Source organism: Cucurbita pepo, chromosome LG16 (assembly GCF_002806865.2).
Source record: "Cucurbita pepo subsp. pepo cultivar mu-cu-16 chromosome LG16, ASM280686v2, whole genome shotgun sequence".
NCBI lineage: Eukaryota > Viridiplantae > Streptophyta > Magnoliopsida > Cucurbitales > Cucurbitaceae > Cucurbita > Cucurbita pepo.
In genome coordinates this window covers 1,631,665-1,654,413 of record NC_036653.1, presented here as the reverse complement: position 1 = coordinate 1,654,413, position 22,749 = coordinate 1,631,665, and the positions used below count along the sequence as shown (strand labels likewise).

Sequence of the window (22,749 nt, the reverse complement as noted above, 5' to 3'; positions counted from 1 at the left end):
TAATTTTATACCTTAGTCCTCGATGAGATAATGATGTGGCGGGGTCGGGGTTGGAAACAGGGACAGAGAATATAATCTTCGTCTCCAATCTCGTTTAGCTAATGAAGAGAAATATTTTCTCGCTTCCTCCCCCATTTCTCATTGAAACGAGAATTTTCCCGCCCCATTTAGGGCAGGTCTCCATGGAGCCCTCGCTTTACAGGTTAAATGGACATTTTTAATCTAACCCACTACCCACTTACGGAATCTATATAGCTTAGCTTCAAAACGCCTTCATCTAGAAATAGATGGTAGTTGATGTCTTACTACTAAGATATACTAAAATTCGTTCATCCTAATAATGAATACACACGTATTTCAAATTATATGTTCAATCTATTCAACCGAAATAGAAAAACAAACATTTTTTAAAAGTTCAAAAATCAAAATAAAATGAATCAATGATCGTTCGAGGACCACAACAAGACTTACCCCTAAAGAAACGATACAACGTATAGCTTCTATCAACACAAACCTCAATTTTTTTCGCTTAGAAAGTCATACCAAGAAAGTAGATAAGGAATAATAGACTAAACTTTGGGTAGTGAGGTGGGGGAGGTTTGGTAGAGTCCAAAGTCAATGGTGATGGAATTAATTTGCCCATCAAATAAATAGGGTTGGTGTGCATGCATTTAATCTTAAACGATACCCTAAAATAACACATTGTTCAAAAAAACGACATCAAATGACGTTCGTTTAGTAACGTTTCTGTTCATCGATTCGAAACTTTCTTATTCAAAAAGTATTAATCATGTTTTCTCATTTATTAATCTTTTAAATCATAAATAGTTTATGTCGACCATTTCATTATATTAATATTAACAGACGTTTGTTTGAATAAAATATTATGCTCGATCAACTGTGTTCATCATCATTGTCGTCCATCTTTGACCGTTATAAACAAGATCACCTTTGTACAATTTGGAAAGTTAGTAGAATTTAGATTATTTTAGGAAGACTAAATTGCATCCATCTGATTTACACATTTGTCCGTTTTTGTTCGTTATATATCGTCGTCCACCTCACGGTTTTAAAAACGCGTCTATTAAGAAGAGGTTTCTTCACCCTAATAAGGAACGTTTTATTCTTCTCTCGCACCGATGTGGGATCTCACACATACTTTTTATTAAGATTTTAGGTTAAATTTCAAATTCCGTCTCTACTTATTCTTGAAATTTAATTTTATATTAAATAGACCATATTTTTAAACAAATTTAAAAATTAGATAGATAAAAATAATAATAATAAGGGGATAATTCACAAAAAAAGGCAATTTATAGGGTGTTTCTATTTATTAATTTATTTATTAATTTATTTATTAAAATATATTGACTTCCTTTTTCTAACACTTTACGTGAACAAATAAACTTTGGCTTCTTTGCTACAAAAAGGTTGTTCATGTGTGATGGAATGTCATGATGAAGAAAAAACTATGGATTCTAAGTGGATTACTTCAATGATTTTTCCCATTTAATATGCCTTCTAGACGGACCAAAAATAAATTATATCGAATTTTTGGAAAAATAAAAAAAAATTGAGTCGGTTTACGGGTTGACATTTACTTGAGTTTCCTCTCAAAGTTTTTAAAACGCGTATGCTAGGGACAGGTTTCCACACCCTTGTAAAGAATGTTTCGTTTTCCGTCCCAACCATGTGAGATCTCACAATCCACCTCGTTGGATCCCAACGTTCTCGCTGACACTCGTTCTCTCCAATCGATGTGAGATCTCACAATAAGTATGATTTTTTAAATAATTAAAGAAAAACAACTCGACAACCCAACTCAATATAATAAAAAAAGAGGGTTGAGTTTTCATACTCAAAAACTCCCTCTTTCTTATAGATCAAGAAAATTTACGTGGGATCCCACATCAGGTAGAGAGGGGAACGAAACATTTTTTTATAAGGGTGTGAAAATCTCTCCCTAATAGACGCATTTTAAAATTGCGAGGCTAATGACGATAGGTAATGGGCCAAAACGAACAATATTTATTAGTAGTGGACGGGAGATATCAGTGAAAACTCTCTCTCTCATGGAATAAGAACATTTTTGAGTCAAATCTCTCTCTCTCTCTAGGCCACTTTTTCTTATTAAGAGGGTTGATTCAAACTTCAAAGGCAATAACTATTATTGTTTCATGGTGGGTCAGTTTGACTGAATTCTATATCATAACACAGGAAATGGGGACCAATTGTTCTTACACTTCTTCCACATATCATTACTTGCAAGAACACTCATCGGATAGCCTCTCTTTCTGATCTCTGTCACTCTGCACACCACAATCTCTGATCAATATCAGTACTTCCCCATGAAAGAAGCAGGAGCTCATGAGACCATCCCTCACTTGTTTAGATGTCCAATAAGTCTGGATTTGTTCAAGGATCCTGTGACCCTTTGCACAGGACAGACCTATGAAAGATCCAGCATTCAGAAATGGCTGGCATCTGGGAACCTCACTTGTCCTGTTACAATGCAGAAGCTTCATGACCCTTCCTTTGTGCCTAATAATACTCTTCGCCATTTGATTAGCCAGTGGCTTCAAATGGGTGACCAAATAAGCCCTCACTGCGTTTCTGCTATTGATTCCATGGCTGCTTTGAGAACCAAACTTGAATCTCATGAGTTTTCTTATGAATACAAGCTTCAAGTTCTTCAAAGAGTTAGGATTTTATGTGAACAGTTTCCTTCTCGTAATTCTTGTTTCGTCCAATTTGGGTTCTTGTCAGTGCTTTTGGAGTTGGTTTTTGGAGAAGCAGAAGCTAAACTATCACAAGAGTATCAGGAATTTGTAGAGCAAGCGCTTAGTTTCGTGGTTTCTATGGTTTCTCTTGATCAGATACAGTCCTTAAATATGCTAATGGAGGAGTCTAAACTATCAAGGTTCATGGTTTTGTTTAGTCATGGCACTGCCACCATCAAGATCAGTTTATGTCAGCTGGTTGAGGCAATTTCATCTTCAGTTCAGACTAAAGATCTTGGTGTTTTGCTCGGAAACGCTACCGAGCTTTTACGTGAAGTCGTGCAACTTCTACGCCATAACTCGGAGGTATCCGATGCTGCAACCAAAGCCATATGTTCACTAAGTAATATGGAACAACACATCAATAATTTGGTTGTGGAAGGTGCAGTTACAGGGCTTATTACATACATTTCTAATGCTCAACAAAGAGAAAGAAGCTCTGCAAGAGTGGCAATGGCAGCAATTGAGAAACTTTTAGTCATGAGAAGTGCAAAAGTGGAAGTGGTAAATAATCCAAATGGTGTGAATGTTATTGTGAAGATGGTTTTTAGAGTATCAGATCTTGGAGGCAGTGAAAGTGCTGTTGGATCACTTATAATGTTGTGTTATGAATCAGTGGAAGCAAGGGAAGAGGCCATTAGAGGTGGAGTGTTGAGTCAATTGCTTCTGCTATTGCAGAGTCAGTGCTGTGCAAAGACCAAAACAAAGGCGAGAATTCTGCTCAAGCTTCTTAGATCCAAGTGGGTTGAGGACAAAAGGAATATGTAAGGTGTGATAATAATATTCTATCCCCCTCAGCCTTTTGTTTTCCCCTTTCAAATGTGAATCTATACATTATAGCCTGCAAATTTGATTGGCTATAGAAGAAATATCTAATAGGGTACATCATCAGGTATAGAAACATTCAGTCATTGGAGATTTATACTCACATGCAAATGCATTTCAGTATCATTATATTCTGTGCATCTGAAAACTCTTATAATATACCTGCCTTTCTCGTCAATCAACCGTCCAAGCTCACTACTAATTGATGTTGTTTTCTTTGGGTTTTTTCTTTCGGGCTTGCCCTCGATGTTTTTAAAACACGTCTTATAGGGAGAGGTTTCCACACCCTTGTAAAAAATGCTTCGTTCTCCTCTCCAACCGATGTGGGATCTCACAATCCACCCTCCGTTTGGGCCTAGCGTCCTCGTTAGCACTCGTTCCCTTCTCCAATTGATGTGGGGCCCAGCATACTGCCTCGTGTCCTCCCCCTTCGAGGCTCAACCTCCTCACTAGCACATTGCCTGGTGTCTGGCTTTGATCCGAAAGGGGGTGGATTGGGGATCCCACGTCGATTGGAAAAGGGAACGAGTGTCAGCTAGGACGCTAGGTCTAGAAGAATGGTGAATCGTAAGATCCCACATCAGTTGGAGTGGGGAACAAATGATTTATAAGGGTGTGAAAACCTCTCCCTAGAAGACACGTCTTAAAAACGTCCTGAAAGAGCCTGAAACAGAAAACCCAAAAAAAGACAATAGCGATGATACATTCACAATCCAAAATTTGGTATAATTTGATTTGATACAAGAGAATCAATAAAGCAGATTAGATTAAGTGAACCTGAGGCAGAATCACAGCCATTGATGATGTGTGGATCAAGTCTGCCATGTCCAATAGGAGGTTCAGAATTGAAAGCCTGTAAATATCATGATACACCTTATTAACAATCATGACAAGTGTCCAATACTTCAAACTTAATAATAGTATCAGCAACCGAAGAGATTTACATGTGGTTTAGAAAGGCAGAGGCAGGGCACATGCTTGAATGGCCCACTCAATTTGCTGGAAGCACTTCTTCCAGCTTGCCTGTCAACGATGGCATTTGTCCTGAATTCTGAACCCCTGCATCTTTCTGATGGGACTTTTCCTTCCCAAAAAACACATCACAACTACAAATAATTGAACAATGAGAAAGATAATGCAATATTTTCAGTGAACTTTCTTGAAGAAGTGAGAAAAAATTTGTTTGTGAAAGCATGTTATGAACACTAGAATGGCCGTAAAAGAGAGAGTTCTTTATTAATATGAGGACCCACAAGAGATCTAAAAGAACTCGAGGACAAAGCATTGTGGCCTAGCCATTTCAAAAGTTAATATCAAAGCATTAGCAAAGACTTTTCAGCGTGGAAGAAAAGCTTTCCTAAATGGTGACCTCCATTTTCTAGTAGGGGTCAATCAACCTTAAATAACTGACAACAATTTTGCTATCTCCATTATCCATCTCTATCCACCTCAACTTTCCATTCGACTTCATGGATTAGGCCAATAACATGAAACATGGATTAGGCCAATAACATGAAAAAATGAAGTCTAATAGATTCAAGATCCATATTCAAGGAATTACGGACCTCCACAATTGTATGATATTGTCTACTTTGAGCATACGCTCTCATGGCTTTACTTTGGGCTTCCCCAAAAGACCTCATACCAATGAAGATAGTATTCCTCACTTATAAACTCATGACCATTCCCTAAATTAGCCGATGTGGGACTCCCTGTTCAACAATCCTCCCCTCGAATAAAGTACACCATAGAGCCTCTCCTCAGGCCTATGAGGCCCTCGAACAGCCTCTCCTTAATCGAGGCTCGACTCCTTCTCTGGAGTCCTTGAACAAAGTACACCCTTTGTTCGACACTAGAGTCACTTTTGACTACACCTTCGATATTCAATGGTAGATCCACAAGAAAGTAAACTGAATAGCTGACGAACAAACATGAATGAGGATAAGCGACGGGCAAGATCAAATGAAAGAAAATCAATTCATATTACAATTTGAAGGGATAAGAGATTTAAAATAAACTATTTTTCTACTACTTGCATGGGTTTGTAGAGTTATCTATAGACTATGATACATTTTGTACACTTAGAAAACAAGGAATTGAGTTTTTCTTTTATGACAGAAGCTGTATTGTATGTATTATACATTATTACAAATGTCTAAGAAAGTGTTAAGAAATTTTTCAAAGAACTAATCAAACTAGGAGGCCAGTGCTTTGTTTCTTTCACATACGAGATATCCACATAATGAGGATCAAGCAAAGTTGCTATGGTGAATTGGTTTTCAGCCAGCAATGGAGCATGTTTATCCACGTATAAGGCTGCAGCCAGTGCCGCATGCACTTCTGCAAAATAATATACTGATACATCAATGCTAGCATTATAAGAGAAGAGACACCAAGGAATATTTCTCATTCCGAATTCCGAATTCCGAATTTCACTCGATATTTTGAGGGTGAAATACATCAAACTCGTTTTAAATATATGACTGAATGTATAAATTATTGATTTTTTTGTCCCCTATACCTGGGGCTCCGGGTGAGCCTCATGGCTCGGACCTGAGAGACATTATGAGTTTTTAAAAATGATATAAGAATGTAATACTAATAAACGTGATTGTTCCATGTCCACGCTTTTGATTGTCTAAGAACAACATTCATAGTCTCTGTATCAGATAAGTATCCATGTCTCATAATCGTACACCTCAATCATGACGACTAACTTTGAGATGTGTATCATTTTTTTACCTCAAACTCTCAAATTCTTTCTATTTGACCTTAAACTTAGTTGCAATTGTGCCCTCAGAATTTCATAAATTTGATGCAAACTTTTGTGTGAAGAATCATTAAATAACATATTCTCATATATGTTCAATCACTTGTTCATTGTATGAGAAAGTTCATTTCTCTAGCTAAAACTGTTGTGGAAAATCTACTCAAGTTACCTGGATATCCCTTCAGTGATATGGAAACATCCTCCATCTCTGCAATTGCTTCTTCCCGGTCACCAATTTCATACAGGGCGAATGCTCGGCCTACGCGAGCATAGTCCGAGAAGGCAAAATCTTTATATTTATCAATTACCTGAAATTACACCAGAACAAAGACTAATTAACTCTCTCTCAAAAAAACGATGGAAGTAGATTGAAAATGAGCTTCAAAACGAAAGAATTCTAAGGCCTTCTAGTAACGGCTCAAACCCACCGCTAACGGATATTGTCTTCTTTGGACTTTTCTTTTCGGACTTCCCCTCAAGATTTTTAAAACGCGTCTACTGACGTGGGATCTCACCATTCTTGTCACATGCTAAACCCTCTTATTTCTATTTGATTCTCAGAACAACACTCGGAATTTTATGTATTCGAAGATATCTGCATCTTAGAGCCTATAGAATGATTGTTTATGCGAAAATTCCTGAACATCAGAAATTTAATGATCCACCATAGCACGGACGCTAATCTCAAGCACAATCAGAAATGCAAAACGTAATAACTTCTCATACTTCTATCTGGATAATCAAAAATCTCTGATGTTCAGTTAAGTCCTCGTTTCAAATCATGAATGACTTGTTATACACGTATTAGTGGAAGCACAATCCATAGTTGGAAATTCTCAATTGCAATTAAGAGAGGAATTTCAAAACAAGGCATATCGGCTCACGTTCTTCCTTACTCGTTTACAGCAAACCCGATCAAATTCCGATCATGCCCACTTGAATGCATGCTAAGTGTTACGGTCATGATTGTCCAAGGCGTGTTGCCCATGGTCGCTTACCGTGGCTGCCTAAACCCTTGTCTTTTATCACTTTATTGCTTTCCTTTAATGCTTTCATGATGTATAATTTCCTTATTGAATTTTCTAAGTGTAGGACAGTTCGGCAGAAAATGTCTATACTTGGTAGACATAAAATGTCCCAAAATATACTATAGGGGGACGCGACTAGTCGTCAGCTCCTCTCACCTAGATTTTGTATGGTCGTTTGGCGAAATCACATCTAGGCCTACTAGACATGAATCACCTCAAAATGTCTTGTAGGGGGATGCGACTAGTTGTAAAATTCTCCCTACCCGATAAGTTATATGCTAGTCGTTGTGTTGCCTTTTGCTTGTAGTCATATAACATTGTTTTCAATCTCTCTCAATCTTGCTTTCAAACTCTCTTTCAAAATCTCTCTATCTCCGTTTTCTAAAATCTTCTTCTCAAAATGGGGCCAAAGGCTTGAGCATATGTTGTCTGGCCGTAGGCAACGCGATCTTAAGTTGATTTGACTCACTCAGTGTTGGGAGTGAGTGCGGCACAATCGTCAAATCCATTGCCAAGAAAAGTGCGACTATGACACTAAGCCTCCGCCAGAGCATATTAATTTTTCTTAATACTTAAATTTTTCACGATGTCTAGACTGCAGCTGAACATTGTTTATATAGGTTAGACCAATTAAGACTTAGCGGTTAGGAATCATATACATCTACAATGGTATGATATTATCCACTTTGAGCATAAATTTTCATGGTTTTGCATCTGATTTTTCCAAAAGATCTCATACTAATGGAGATAGTATTCTACTTATAAACCCATGATCTTTCTCTTAATTAGCCAATGTGGAACTTCTCTTCCAAGAATCCTTAGCAATCTTCTCCTCCTACAAAGTACGCCATAGAGCCTCCCCAGAAGCCTATGGAGTCCTCGAACAGCCTTCCCTTAATCAAGGCTCAACTCCTTTTGGAGCCCTCGAACAAAGTACACCCTTTGTTCGACACTTGAGTATCTATTGACAGGCATGACTCTGATACCATGACAGGAATCACGACTAGGACTAGCATTAAATTTAGGAATTCGAAGTCCTCAAATAGAGTAATCGGAACCGAATCAATGAGCACAACTATGAAAACACATTTGCACGAAAACTAAAATCATATGATGAAAGCCGCAAAATTAGTGGAAACCTGAGTGAAGTAGAGAAGAGCATGATCGAAATCACCAAGAGCTTGCAACTCCCTGCCTTTATCAAGAAGCTCCACAGCTTCAGATACTCTTCGGGAAATAGCGGCACTCGCTTCTCGCTCAGAACGGCTGACAGGGTCAAAGCTCTCCAGAGCGCCGCAAGAACTTGGCTGAATCGGATTGCTCGGAATTGGGAGGAGAAGGGCAGTGGCGATGGGGAGGGAGAAGAGAAGCAAACGTCTGGTGGGTAATCGAGGAAATGAGATGGGTTTTGAAGGTTTGTTGGGGTTAGGGTTAGGGTTCGTGGAAGAAGAGGGAAAGAGGAGATGGGGAATCAGTGGCCTTGCAGTTGGAGACGCCATGGGCATGGCTGTTGATTTTGGTGGCAAAACTTCAGCCTTATTTTCATATTTTCAATATAGATTGCCTTCACCATTGAGATATCGTTTTAGAATCAAATTTCTAAATATCTCTATATTTTCGAATTCATCGTGGCATTAAAGATATTCATTTAACATGTGTGGTCGGGGTCTCGTGAGGACCCACTCCGAATGAAGTTGTGAATTTTCGTTTAAACAGAAAATGAAAGAGGGAGTGAAGAGAGATTTTCTTCTCGTTAACTAAATAGCCTCAATCCTCACGAAAATAAATGAAAAATTTTAGAATGATGAGATTTGAAATAGAAGCGAGGTTAGGAAACGAGAAGGCTTCCCCATCCCACCTCCCACCTGATGGACATATCCAAATATCATTCCACCATTAAATTCACTTTGTTCACCTTTTCAACATATTCAACAAAATCCCGTTTGAGAATGAACTCAAACGTTTCATAAATCAATGAGAATATTCAAATTCTGAAACTCTTCAACTTTGAGAATGGCTTATCTCTAACGATCTCACATGATCTCCGCTATCGCACCTAAACATCGCACCTAAACAATGTCTTGATGGGATGGAGGAAAGGATTGGTGAAGTAAAAATGAATAAGATTGTGTATTAGTCATCATCCATGTGTTTACTAATCTCCTACTACTACTTAACTACGTTTAAAGCAGCAGCTTTTACTTTAATCCCACCATTCACCAACTTCAAAAGTTGAACAAAAAGAGACCCCTGTCGAGATCTTCACACATATCTAGCAGCTACTTTCCATGAACCTGTAAAAGAAGCTCTAACTTACTAGACCTCTAAATTATATGATTATACAACCAAAAGGTTCTTCCCTATCGCCGAAACCCTAACTCAACTTTCTTTTGATCTCATATCGGACTCCACCTTGGCCGATTTACTCTTCAATTGAATACCTGCAGTTGGGGCACATGTTTCCAACTGCCCAGCTTTGACATTAACAAGAACCATCTATCAGTCATAATGCATCTAAGACTCAATGAAAAGAAATGAACAAAAGTTCAGAGGATAACGTTTAAATTGAAACAAGAAAGACTGAATAATGTGTTAGGATCGCACAACAAAGCACACACTCAATCTAGATAAACACAAAGAACAGGAGAGAGAAAATGTAAAGAGGAATATTGGCTAAAGATCTGTATTGAATAACGCATAAAGTACATTTTCACACCACTCTCTAAAAGGTATATATATGATTCAGTTTACTATATATAACTATCTACTATATACATATATATATATATATAACTATCTACTGTATATATAAAAACAACAATTGAATAAGCTATAAACAAGCAGGCTCTTTAACCCAATATCATGTAATGTTATGTTTCCATTTCCAATTTTTCCCTGTACAAGAAAACCAGCCCAGAAGACAAGAACAGATTTAATTTGTACCGTAATTTGTGAGATACAATAAAAGCTGTAACACCATGCCTTTCTACTACAATTTTACAATAATTTAGAAAAAAATCAGCAAATGTAGTTAGAGACAATGAACCGATTTCAGCAACAACTGCTCGCGGATGCATCAGGCTGTGGAGGCTTTTCCTTGAAGATGTTCTTTCTCACTCCTTTAGAGCCTTCAGATAAAAGACTGGGCGTCTCAAGAATCTGCACATAAGAATCATTATTATCACGTTTTTTCGTCCATGCAACATTCAGTAAGTTTGCAGAATAAAGAAGAGGAATAATCATTGTTAAAACGCGACTTTTCGAGAGGTTTCAAAATTCTTCCACTGCCTAGCAACTCTCATAGATCCATATTGATTAGCAACTCTCAACCTATTTATGAATCTACCAGGAACATGACAGCAATTTTCGTTCGAGAACTATCAAAGATGTGGTTGTTACAACAGGGGAAACACCTCGTTCCTGACAGTCACCAATCAATATGGATCTTTTGACCAAAAAATAAACTAGAAGTACTGAACTAATACTATTACCTTTAAAACAAGTTCTTCAAAGCACTGTTGTACATTAACTCGAGTTTTGGCACTGCATTCTGTAAAAAGACAACCACATTCCCTAGCCATGTCAATTCCCTCTTTCTTTGTTACTGTCCTAAAGCTTTCCTGAAGAAGAAAATACAGATAAAAACTAAGCTGGATGCAGAGTATGAAGAACAATATCATAAGAGAATAGAGATCAAAAGAATTTCACTAAACCTCACTTCACCTTTAGGGTATGTTGGAAATGCCATTTTGTTCTTAGGTTCTTCCCAACGAATGTTCGGTTTCTTGTTAAAAAATATATATATTAGCCAATTAAAACATTTAGAAGTATTAATTTGAAATGTTCATCTAAATCTTCCTTACAGGGAAATGGGAAAATCATACCGTCGAAAGGGTATGACCTAATTAAAGCCATTGAAATGAATGGATAGTCAACATGAAGGCTGGGTTTGGAACTAATTTCAGTAAAAAAAAATTCAAGCGAATTCATTCCCTAGGCTTTAATTGAGCTGATTTCTAAAGCCATAACAATTGTTTGAACGAAACCTTCAACACAAGGACTTCATATTGTATAAGAATCCATGATTTCTTTTTTGCTTTTTACGAGAAAAAATAACTTCAATCATGGAATGAAATTACAAAAAAGAGTGGATGAAATCCAAGAACCCAAAGTTACAAAGATAAACTCTATGGTCTGAAGGGAGCATAAAAACTCTATGGTCTGAAGGGAGCATAAACTTTATACCAAGAAGACTAACAAAAGAAGGTTAAGCCATTCATTTCAAGACATAAACACCAAACTGAGTCTCTAAACAGGTTAAGCCGTAGAATTGTTTTCTCCTTAGTAATTAAAAAATCAACTGAACTCCACCATCAGAAACTTAAACAAAATTAATTAAGAATGTTCAATATTGCACTTAATAAACTATTTTGGATTTATACCTTAACCTCACTTCATTAGAAAGACATTTAATAAAACAAATAACCTATAACTACGTTTGTAATTAATGATATTATTAATGGATTTGGATTTGAAATCAGAAGGATCATGGTCTCTGTTTTACCAATTGATTTTTTTTTTTTTTTTTTTTCAATAAGATATAAAGAAACTAAGATGAAATATCTAATGGCTTCCTAAATCTTGCAAGGAAATATAATTTTTTGTTCCAAACCTTGGAATTCACTTGGGAGTGAATTTCCAATCTCGAGTTCATACATTCCAAAAAACTTTGTTAGGCCTCCAATAATATATGTCTATACTAGGAAGAGCAAAATGGACAAGGAGAATGTGAGATCCCACATTGGTTGGGGAGGAGAACGAAACATTCCTTATAAGGTGTGGAAACCTCTCCCTAGTAGAAGCATTTTAAAAACCTTGAGGGGAAGTCCGAAAGAGAAAGCCCAAAGAAGACAATATCTGCTAGCAGTGAGATTGGGTTGTTACAAAGAATGTATCTCTTATGACAGTTAGTTAAGAGTACGAGTTTGGTATAGTTTGTAGGAGGGACGTGAGTTTGAGAACATACATGTAATTTAGGAAAGGCTTTGGTCTTTGTGCTTGGAGATGAGTCAGCCTAGTGTCTAGATTTCATTATTAAGGTGTCTTGACACTCTTCAAAGTTTTTTCATAATAGTATATAACCGCTTGGATACCTAACACACCCTTATGGAAAAAGCATGGCTATTCATAACTCACTTAATCGGCTCTTAAATTATCAAATGGTTATCAGTAATTAACCTGAAAGTTCTTCGGAACACTAATTTCAGTTCACCGAACACAATCAATTAACCAGCATCTATACAAATGTTACAGGAACCAGCTTCAGGCTTATAGAAAATTTCAAATGAAAGTTGAAGATGCATACCTTATCGACTTTGTTTCCCACAAGCATCTTGATGCAATCTTGATTTGTTGAATATAGGTCTATTTCCTTCGCCCATACCTCAGAGAGGTTTGTAAAGGTCTCCCTCCGCGTTACATCATAAACTGAAACAGTTAACGTTTGATGTCATAATCAAGACAACAACACAGAAGGCAGTAGAATAATATTGGACACCCAAACAAATGACCAACTTCGAATTTGAAAACATAATGAACACCTTTTAAACTAAACACATCTAGGATATTTAATATTTATACTTAGCCAAGAATTTTTATTTCCTTAAAACAATCACATAAAAAGGGGAATAGAACACACCCATGATGATCCCTTGAGCGCCTCTGTAGTATGAACTAGTCAATGTTCTGAATCTCTCCTGCCCAGCTGTATGATTTAAGATTGGATTAGATTCTATAGAATGCCTTGCTTGGAGATCTGGTAAACCAGATTTCTTTCATGCAAGTTCCGTACAAGAAATATAAATGTGAGATCCCACATCGGTTGGGGAGGAGAACGAAACATTGTTTATAAGGGTGTGGAAACCTCTCCTTAGTAGACACGTTTTAAAAGCCTTGAGGGGAAGCCCGAAAGGGAAAGCGTAAAGAGGACAATATCTGCTAGCGGAGGGCTTGGGCTTCGGCTGTTACAATAGAAGTAATGCCCTAGTACCAACAAATAAGTCATGGCAAATCAACAAAGACAACCATATCATCTTTATAATTGACAGCACTAGAACCATCAAACAACAATTGAGAATTAGAACTGATCCTTTGAGATTCCTTAGTCTGTTAAGTTAAGATTCAGATTTAATCAAAACATAATTTAGTATATTGTCCAGCTGCCTATTCTTCACGGTTATAGTTAAACAATTGACAATTAACTATGCAATATCTTCGGGTAAAGTAATCATATTACTGATCCGTACCGTGCTTCTCTGCAAGAACATGTATCTTGCTTGTGTGAAAAAGAGAACAGACGCCCTCTCATAAAGTAAAATGGAGGAAGAAGCAAGAATGGAAGAATGCTACAAAAATCATGTATGTGGAGAAGTTTAATTACCTGTATCCCAAATTGCAAGCTTCAGCCTTTTACCCCCAACAGTAACATACTTTACCTTAAAATCCACACCTGCGCATGAAAACGACAATCAATTAGAATAGATTTCTAGTTCTCTGATGCTTACCTGCCATCACATGCCAAATAAGTAGAAGTTAGTGGCGCGTTTTGCACGTTAATCAAGCAAGCCAACACAATGAAACATTCAAATGTAGGATTTATAATCAAAATATCATTTCAAATTCTCAATTTTGTTAGTACTAATTCAATTAAGAATGAGATACAAAACATAATTTCAGTAGTGCATTTTAAAATTCAACCAAATTTACAAAGGTAAAAGGAAAATTTTTTCAACTAACAACTCCCACAGTAAGAAACGCAAGTAAAAAAGGCCTTTCATAATGCTATAATGCAATTCCTGCAAATAACAACAGTACAAAGCAATAAAAATGAACCATACATTACTTGGAAATATTATTTTCCATTAGAAATTGCTTCTCATTTTAGCTTTTCAGAAATGGATGTAGGTAGCTAAGTTCCTTCAAATGTCTTAAAAATGAAACTTGACCTGGTTCTCTAAGAGCCTCTTTCTTTTCTTGATGAAATATGGTTGAAAGATTAATGGAATCTCATAATCTTATTCCTCATTTTCTCAACAATGGTCCTCACAATTTTCCCTTTCATTTCATCTTTTGCCCTCAATCTCATCTCAATCCCGTGCAGAAAATGAAAGTGAAAATTCAGCACTAGCATTTCATTATCTAACATCAATTTTCTTTAAAATGATAAACCAATGTACAGCAGCAAACAACACAAACGATTTGCCTATGCTCATATGTATATACATAGATCTGTATGACAGAACTAACCGATTGTTGGAGAGAGATCCTCGAAGCTGTCGGAAGTAAAACTTAAGAGCAGACTACTTTTTCCAACCCCCGAGTCCCCAATCAACAATAATTTGAACAAGTAATCAAACTCAGACGTCGAATCCATCAATCAACAATTTTCAAAAATAAGATCCCTCCCGGTTAAGTACCTACTCAAAGAAAAGAAAAACCAAATCTCAGCGGATTCATAGAACGCAAAACAGCATGTAGCATTACCAAGGGAGATTAGAAAAGAAAAACATAAATGAAATTGAAGATATCATCCCTTAAGAACAGATCAGACATAATACCCAAATACTCCAATCCAATGTAAAATCGATGGCGCGTCCAATGAAAAGGGGAAACGAAACAAAGAAATTGAAGAACTCCGTGAAGGCTATAGAATTAGAAAAAGGAATGGTAAATGAAAATGGCGAATCCTTTATCGATCCCGCCCTTGAGTCAACTCAGGCGATCGATCGATTGGTAGCGGAAGCAAAGCAACCACGAAAAGGCTTTCGTTTGAACTGTACAATCTAACGGATCTTCATTTTTTATTAAATGCCAAGGTTGCGTGAGTTTCTATTAATTTCAAAAATCTTGGAAACATAATTCATAAAATATTGGCTACCCATAAATGTTTATAATGCGTACTAACATATGCAAATACAACTCAACCTACACCGACCTAAACAATTAAATTGGAAAACAAATCTATTTTATACATGTGTCACGGTCACGGGGTTTGCGATGCTTCCATCGGTCCCACATGGGTGTCTTGCCTTTCTGAAAATGGAGTAGCACGAGGCTTGAGTATTTTAAGAATACTCAGTAAGCGACCTCATATCGGGGTTTATGTAGCAAACACATGCAAATGAGATGACGGGATCTATCCTTCAATCTATCTTCCTACGGTGCTATCCTAACGGGTAACTTGGATGTGTACCATATACTCTACACACAGCCCATATGTGCAAGTATGAATTCACCAGTCAGTTCGCACTCCGCTAGGCCACTTTCCTTGTCGGGCAAGCATACTCTGGGAGCTTTTTAGGATGGACACCCGTTAGAACTAGTAACCATCACGGCAGCACTATGTAAACATAACGATCGTTCTCCTGCTCTTGGGTGTACGCGTTCGTACCCTCGTGATGGAGTAAGGGTATCCCCCGATGCATGAGTACACATAATGCATTAGATCCCTAATATTTCTACTTTTATCATTAATAGATATAACCTCGTTATCATTTTCATTCGTATTATATTACTTCTCATTTTTCCAGTTCTCCTATCATGCATAAGTCTAATAGGGTTATGTTTCATGCTATACATCGTGATTTCATGTCATACATATCATGTTGTATACATATAATTTAGGAAACATAATCTCACATTTCATGCTTTCATCATAACATACCATGACATCTGATTCATACCGAAAACATCTCAACGATCACATAAACATTCTAAGCACAACACATCACGTCACATTATATCGCACATCAAGTCATTTCAAAAACAGCATACATTCCCATTGCATATTGTTACGTATTAAATCGTAACAGTCTAACATGCAATTTATGACACGTGCGAATCCACGGGCACGTGCCAACGTACAACATACAATTGCGTAAGATATGACAGTAGAGCCACTTACTTGGTAGGGCTTAACCGATTTACTCCCTAAAATATACGTAAGCTCCTAGCTCCTTGTATGCGTCCTACATTTTCGTTGGTGATTGGTTCCTATTGGGTTGTTCAACACGTTTGTTAGTATTTTACAACATAATTAAAGTCCAACTTGAAATTGTGAAATAGGGCCTTATATTGACCTATTTTACCTTAAACAAGGTTGAAATCAAGTTCGAAAGGGTCGAAACAGTGCCAAACAAGTCGAAAATAGGTTTCCCGAGCCGAATACACCGCCGGAGCCGATCAAGCCGTCGGAGCCGAGGGGGAGTTTGCGCTAGACGCTGACACATGGCACAACCAGAAGCAGTCGCGTGTGCAAGCTGAAGTCGGGTCGAGGCGCGGGTCTTCAGATAGTTCGGATCTTGGTCATGGTTTCTGGGTTGGGTTCTATTATTGGGCTTCAGGAATTCTGTCTGGGCCAAGGATTTGGCTGCCCAAGTCGAGTCAAGACGTGGGTCGTCAGGCAATTGATAGCTGTCCAAAAGTAGAGTTATATCAAGTCTTTTTAGAGTTAATTTTGCACTCATACTCATTATTTTCTCATTAATTGCTCCATTAGTATACATGAAATAGTAAATTGTGGTTTAACATGAAAAATAAGATCAATTTGCATAAATCGAGCTTAATTGTACACTTAATTGAGTTATTTGGTAAAATTCCAGAATATTTACTGAACCATGATGTTATAGCAAATCTGGAAACAACACTGCTTGCAAATTTGGAAATAAATTGTTGACCCTGATGCTGAACTAATTCAGAAAGAAAACTTTTCAGGGATGACCTGAAAATTTTAATCCACATCAATCGTCCACGTGGGTTATTAACTACCAAATTAGAAACATACTGGGTGAAAAATTTTATCCTTTCTCTGCCCTAAACGAGAAGAAACAAACATTATAAAAGGAAAATGATGCTTAAAAAAGGAGTGGAGCCACACTTTGGGAGAGGATTTTCGGATTAGACAGTAGAGCCTATGCTGCTGTGAAACCAGAGAAAAAGTAAAGCTTTAAACCAGTAGCTATTGACAGCAGAAGAAAAGAAGACCAAGAAAGATAGATTAGGGCAAGGAGGTGCACGTGAGAGCGGGATAAATCTCTTATTCCTTACTCTCTTCTTATTCTATCCATTTTATATGATTGAGACGTGGGTTCCTCTGTTCAATTCAGTTTGTATGGAAAGCTAAACTTTATAGGGGAGGCTAGAGAGTTTTATATAGTTTAAGTATGTTGACGGTATGATTTTAGTTTATTAAAGAGTTGCTATTAATGATTTACATGTATTTAATTAGCTACTTTACATACATAGTTGTTCTCTTACTCGAGAGAAGAGGGAGAGCAATGAAATCCTCTTTAATACTCCAGTTCCATTGCAACGAGACTTGACGGTAGGTTAGAAATAATTCTTCTCAGCCTTGTTAATAGAAATTAGAAACGACTATGAAAGTAATTACTATGCATGACGCTCGAAAGTGGGCTTGAGAGTCTATTAAAAGAAACTAAAATCTACCACAACACTCAACAACTTATCTATTTAATCTCGCTTAGTCTAACCTTCCTCGTTATAGTTGATTTTCTCGTCATTTTCTGTTTTTCGACAATAGTGACACTCTACATTAGTTTTGTTTAATTAGTTAAAACCACCTACACTCTGAATGTTACACAAAACTCATTTAATTTTCAACGATAAAATTAACCAAAAATATAGGTTCTTTGTAAAATCGATAATTTACTTATTACTTCTAGTTGTGATAGTGTATACTTGCACTTATTTATGTGATTTTGACATCATTTTAGTATATACATCCACAAGCGATCAACAGCTCGAGTCTCGGTCACGGTTTCTAGGCTGGGGGAATTCTATCTGGGCCAAGGATTTGGGCTGCCGAAAATGGATTGGGTCGTAGACGGGTTGGAGTCGGGTTCGAGGCCACGGGTTTACTGGTTGGTTTTGATTTGCGGTTTTGGGTCGCGACTGATAGGCTAGGCCGAGACGTCTGGGTCGTGGGTATTGGACTCGAGTGGGTTGGTTCCGGTTCAGGTCGCGGGTCAAGATTTGTCTTCTTCGCCTGGTTATCAGAAAAATTTCGGCGACCTTTCTCTCTCTTCGGAAACGTCGTTTCCGACGTCCTTTTTCCTCCTTTTTCTTTTGTTTCCAAGTCTCCTCTTCCCCCTCTTTCATTTATGACGTTTGTTTGGCTCGTATAGGCCGAAAGCTTCCCAATCTAGGGAGATCCGAAAATCCGAGGTTTTGTCTTCCTCCTCCAACGGTGTACGACGTGTATGAAGCGTCAAAATCTATTTCTGGTGTGTGTACAGGTCTTCGTGATGATTTTTATTGCATAAATCAGAGGTTTCTACGTCGGTTTCGTATAGGTTCACTTCGCCAAAGCGTTGTTGGTTATGAGGTGGCTAAAGTCCGGGGTTTGGTGTTGTGGTGATCCAGAAGTTGGGCGGGGTCGTGGGTTATGTGAGAACGAAACCTCTAGCTTTCGCTGGAGTTTTTGGGTCTCGTCGGCGACCACGGACGCCTCCGACTTTTTTTTTTTTTTTTTTTTTTTTTTTTTTTTTTTTTTTTTTTTTTTTTTTTNTTTTTGTCTGATCCTTTACAAGCATTATTTATCGTATGTAATATGGAGAATCGTGTTAAAGTATTAATTTAAAGGGTCTATAATAGATGGATAAGCTTAGGTTTCTTGTTCGGGTAACGGTATTGATGCACTTATTTTATAATTGTTACAAATATTTTTATCCAAATCGTTTATGTGGAGACATGTAAGTGAGTTTATCTTATACGCTGAATTTGTATCAGATTAAACCATGAAATATTTATTCTTTTTTTATAAATCTGTTAATTGAGAATGTTGATATTTTCACGGAATGATCATAAGCAACTCGATTTTAATCCTAAGTGAATTATGAATCCTGTTTATGATGACTTGTCCTTTAATATGTCTGAGTGGAAATGACTTTTGTGGTCAATTCAATATGCTTACTACTTTAGAGACTTACCGGAAGGGAAGGAGGGCAAAAATGTAATTTTTAATTTTTAATAATATATAAACAGGAGTCGGAGAAGAAAAACGTATCCGTTTTTTAAAATAATATTAAAAATATTTAGAAATAGAGATTTTGAAAAATAGTCTCATTAAGCGTTTGCAAAAATGACCCTATTCGTAGAAGTAGTTTGGAATACAACAAATTTTCAAATTTGATCGGCTAGATTATTTTTCAAAATTTTGGAGATCTAATTGTCCACGTAAGTTAAAACTCCGATATGACCTATGGGGCTCTGTCACGATGGAGGAGATTATTCCTCCATCAAACCTCAAGATTTTTATTCCAATTTTCAAGCTAATTCTCGAGCTTTCAAAGTCCGTGGAAGCTTGGACTATAAATAAGGAATTTTGAGCTCACATTTGACATGGGAGCTACACTCAACCATTTAGGCTCAAACTAATTCTCACACCTTCGTAAGAAGATTTCTATCAATTTTCACGAAGGATTTAAGGGTTTTGCTTCGACGAGAAGCTAGTTTCGAAGGGGTCTTCCACGGTCTATAACTTCATCCACGATGAGACAAAATTCATGAAATCAGTTCTTAGGTCTTCCTTAGGTCTTCCTTGACACCTTATCTACAAGTTTGTAGAAGGAATAAAAAAAGCCACGATCCATGCAAGGCCTCCTTCTGCCTGAGGTTGTAAATGACATTACTGGTTCAATTGAACCAACCGTATCACCCGAACTGACCCACAATGAATCCTTTTTCGTTTTAGCCCTTTTTCATATTGGTTCTCCCTCAAAACTTTTTTGTTCATTAAAATTGACACCCTACGAAGTTGTTGTGAGAGATTTAAGCATCTTAGTGTAAGAACCAAGGTCTCGAATATAATCGAGCAAGTAGCCATTTTGATATTTCTTAAAAAATATTGGTAGGAATTACTTTGTATTAACCTAAAACCTTAATTAACTTAGAAATAACTAAAAATGGAAGGATTAGGTCAATAACCACGAGTTAACGACTTATATCGAACGTTTTACTTAGGAATCATAAGTTATGAAATTAACCCACTAAATGATATTCGTTGTGCACAAAATTTTAATGGATGATCTAGTACCATATAGTAATAACGTATAAAATTTTTGACAGACATAGAAGTATGTTTAGGACCTAAACCAAATATAAGGGTAAAATGACCAAAATACCCCTACAATGTCCTTACGATACTTCATGGTCCAAATGAGCCATAAATAACTTGAAATTTTATATAAGGCATAATTATAAGTTTATGAATGACTATACATAATTTTAAAGACATTAGAATATGATCAGGCTACGATGGAGACAAAAAATGACTAGAATACTTTTACTACGTCTTTATGATGTTTTCAAGGTTTAAATGGACTTCAAATGATATTAAATTTTGTACGACTCTTTTTTGTGATATTGTGGATTAGTATACATAATTTCAAAGGTATTAGAATATATTTAGGGCATAAACCAAGACTCGGGATGGAAAATGACGAAAATACACTTAATGTGTAACTCGTGGAGTTTGTGGTTTTAATGACCTCTAATTGACTTGAAACTTTGCATACCACTTATTTAAGGGATTATGAATCACGTACGTATGACTTTAAGGTCGTAGAAGCATAATTAGAGCATGAATCACGATAAAGTTATTATGAAAATACCCCTAATGACTATTTTATGAGAATTCATTACTTCAATTAGCATGAAACTTTTATTCATGATATTATGTAACACGATACAACTTAGGTTTAGGTTGTGCCTTAAGTTTTAAGTTTTAAACTTTGAATCTCAATATATTGTCTTCTAAAATTTAAATATGATTTAAATAAGATATAATTTAAACCGTTTAAAGGGAGCTTATTGATCCTGTCATTTTGACCGGATTGGAATAAGAATGATATTATTAAAAAAAAAAAAAAAGACCGTCACTGAAGTCATTATTGCCATTTTTTATTTTTCATATTAATTGATGGTGTTAATATAACACATGCGGAAGCAATTTGGATCTTAGGCACTTTTAGAACATCAATTACAGTAAATAACTAGCATGTTCATAAGTATTAAAACTTAATGAGTTTAGATACTAACCTTTTGTAGTTCAAACTTCTTTTTCCTCACGAACCGGTTTCGAACTACCACTAGTGTCTTCTCCACTATCCTCCGGCCTTAGAACGGAATAGTGGAATTCGGTGAGTGACTAAACTTGGGAGAGATTTTGTATATATGAAGAGAGTGTTTTTGGAGGTTTTTTCTCAAGGTTTTTCACCAAGAAGAAGACCTTCCATGTACGATGATCAAGAGTCATGTTTGGATGTTCATGCAAATTTGAGTTCACCAAATTTTGACACTCAAAATTCCACTCAAATGTTTGGGATTACGTGGCAAGCATGCAAGTNGATTATGTGGCAAGCATGCATGTTTGAGTTAACCAAATTTTGACACTCAAAATTCCACTCAAACTTGTGGGGTTTATTTGGCAAGCATGCAAGTTTGGTTAAACCAAATTTTGACACCTCAAAATTCCACTAACATGTATTTTTCCATTAAATGAAGTCAACATTTTGACTTTCTTCAAATGTCAATCCCAATCAATTCTGACACATAAATGATTAAGATATTTAAATCTTATTTAAATATCTCAGATTCTCTCTTTTTGTTTAATTCGTAAATAAAACAAAAATGCAGTTAAAAATATCGTATATATGTAGCGCATATTCCCTAATTTGAATTCGAACACTTCGAATTCACTCGTCACACTGTTCTATGGTTTAGTCCTATATGAGCTAGCAGAGGGACCTAATGGACCTATAGATCATGGGCTCCAACAATCCAAGATTAACCGGTTAAACTCATTAACCTTGTTAACCAACATTCGTTAACTACTAGGACACTCCACTATAGCCTAGTAGTTGCACTCCCCTCACTATAGATATATTTCTGTCCATTTGATATAACCATGATTAGTAAGTCGATCCTTCACAGGTTGTTCGTAACTAGAGCTGGGTCAATTTACCGTTTTACCCCTAAAGTTACTTCTTGTTCCTTATGTCTCACTGATCCTCTAATGAACAATTGGTTTGTGGTCCAACCAGTAAACCGAATCCCTCTCAGGCCAATGAGAGGGTGGGGCCCCTTGTTCAAGACCTGGAGTCAGTGCTTAAGGGAACTACCTTTCTTCTATCCCTCATAGTGGGTAGGAGTGAATTCCATCTTGCACCCCACGTCCCCAGCCATTCACCCAGTCTTACCCCTGAAATGGGAGGCCTATTGAGTCGGCGAACTAGAGCCACTCTCACCCATGCAAATCTAAGGATAATTC

General features: G+C 36.8%; 3 protein-coding genes across 3 annotated transcripts; 1 reads left to right on the top strand and 2 right to left on the bottom strand.

The window, feature by feature from the left end:
* The first annotated feature begins 2,171 nt into the window (after nucleotides 1-2,171).
* LOC111777128 (U-box domain-containing protein 26-like) lies at nucleotides 2,172-3,729 on the top strand. The gene has a single exon (XM_023656589.1). It carries the CDS (start codon nucleotides 2,349-2,351, stop codon nucleotides 3,546-3,548), a length of 1,200 nt encoding a protein of 399 aa, XP_023512357.1. The 5' UTR covers nucleotides 2,172-2,348; the 3' UTR covers nucleotides 3,549-3,729.
* A 1,839-nt stretch (nucleotides 3,730-5,568) lies between these two features.
* Nucleotides 5,569-8,992, bottom strand: LOC111777156. The gene is made up of 3 exons (XM_023656621.1): nucleotides 8,543-8,992; nucleotides 6,545-6,683; nucleotides 5,569-5,945 (listed from the first exon to the last, which is right to left on the bottom strand). The coding sequence occupies exons 1-3, from the start codon at nucleotides 8,906-8,908 to the stop codon at nucleotides 5,761-5,763; spliced, it is 690 nt and encodes a 229-aa protein (XP_023512389.1). The 5' UTR covers nucleotides 8,909-8,992; the 3' UTR covers nucleotides 5,569-5,760.
* Nucleotides 8,993-10,251: 1,259 nt separating this feature from the next.
* On the bottom strand, nucleotides 10,252-15,265 carry LOC111777162 (ras-related protein RABC1-like). Its single transcript, XM_023656628.1, has 7 exons — nucleotides 15,020-15,265; nucleotides 14,709-14,878; nucleotides 13,843-13,911; nucleotides 13,102-13,167; nucleotides 12,769-12,890; nucleotides 10,895-11,023; nucleotides 10,252-10,562 (listed from the first exon to the last, which is right to left on the bottom strand). Exons 2-7 carry the CDS (start codon nucleotides 14,833-14,835, stop codon nucleotides 10,455-10,457), a joined length of 621 nt encoding a protein of 206 aa, XP_023512396.1. The 5' UTR covers nucleotides 14,836-14,878; nucleotides 15,020-15,265; the 3' UTR covers nucleotides 10,252-10,454.
* Nucleotides 15,266-22,749: the final 7,484 nt, after the last annotated feature.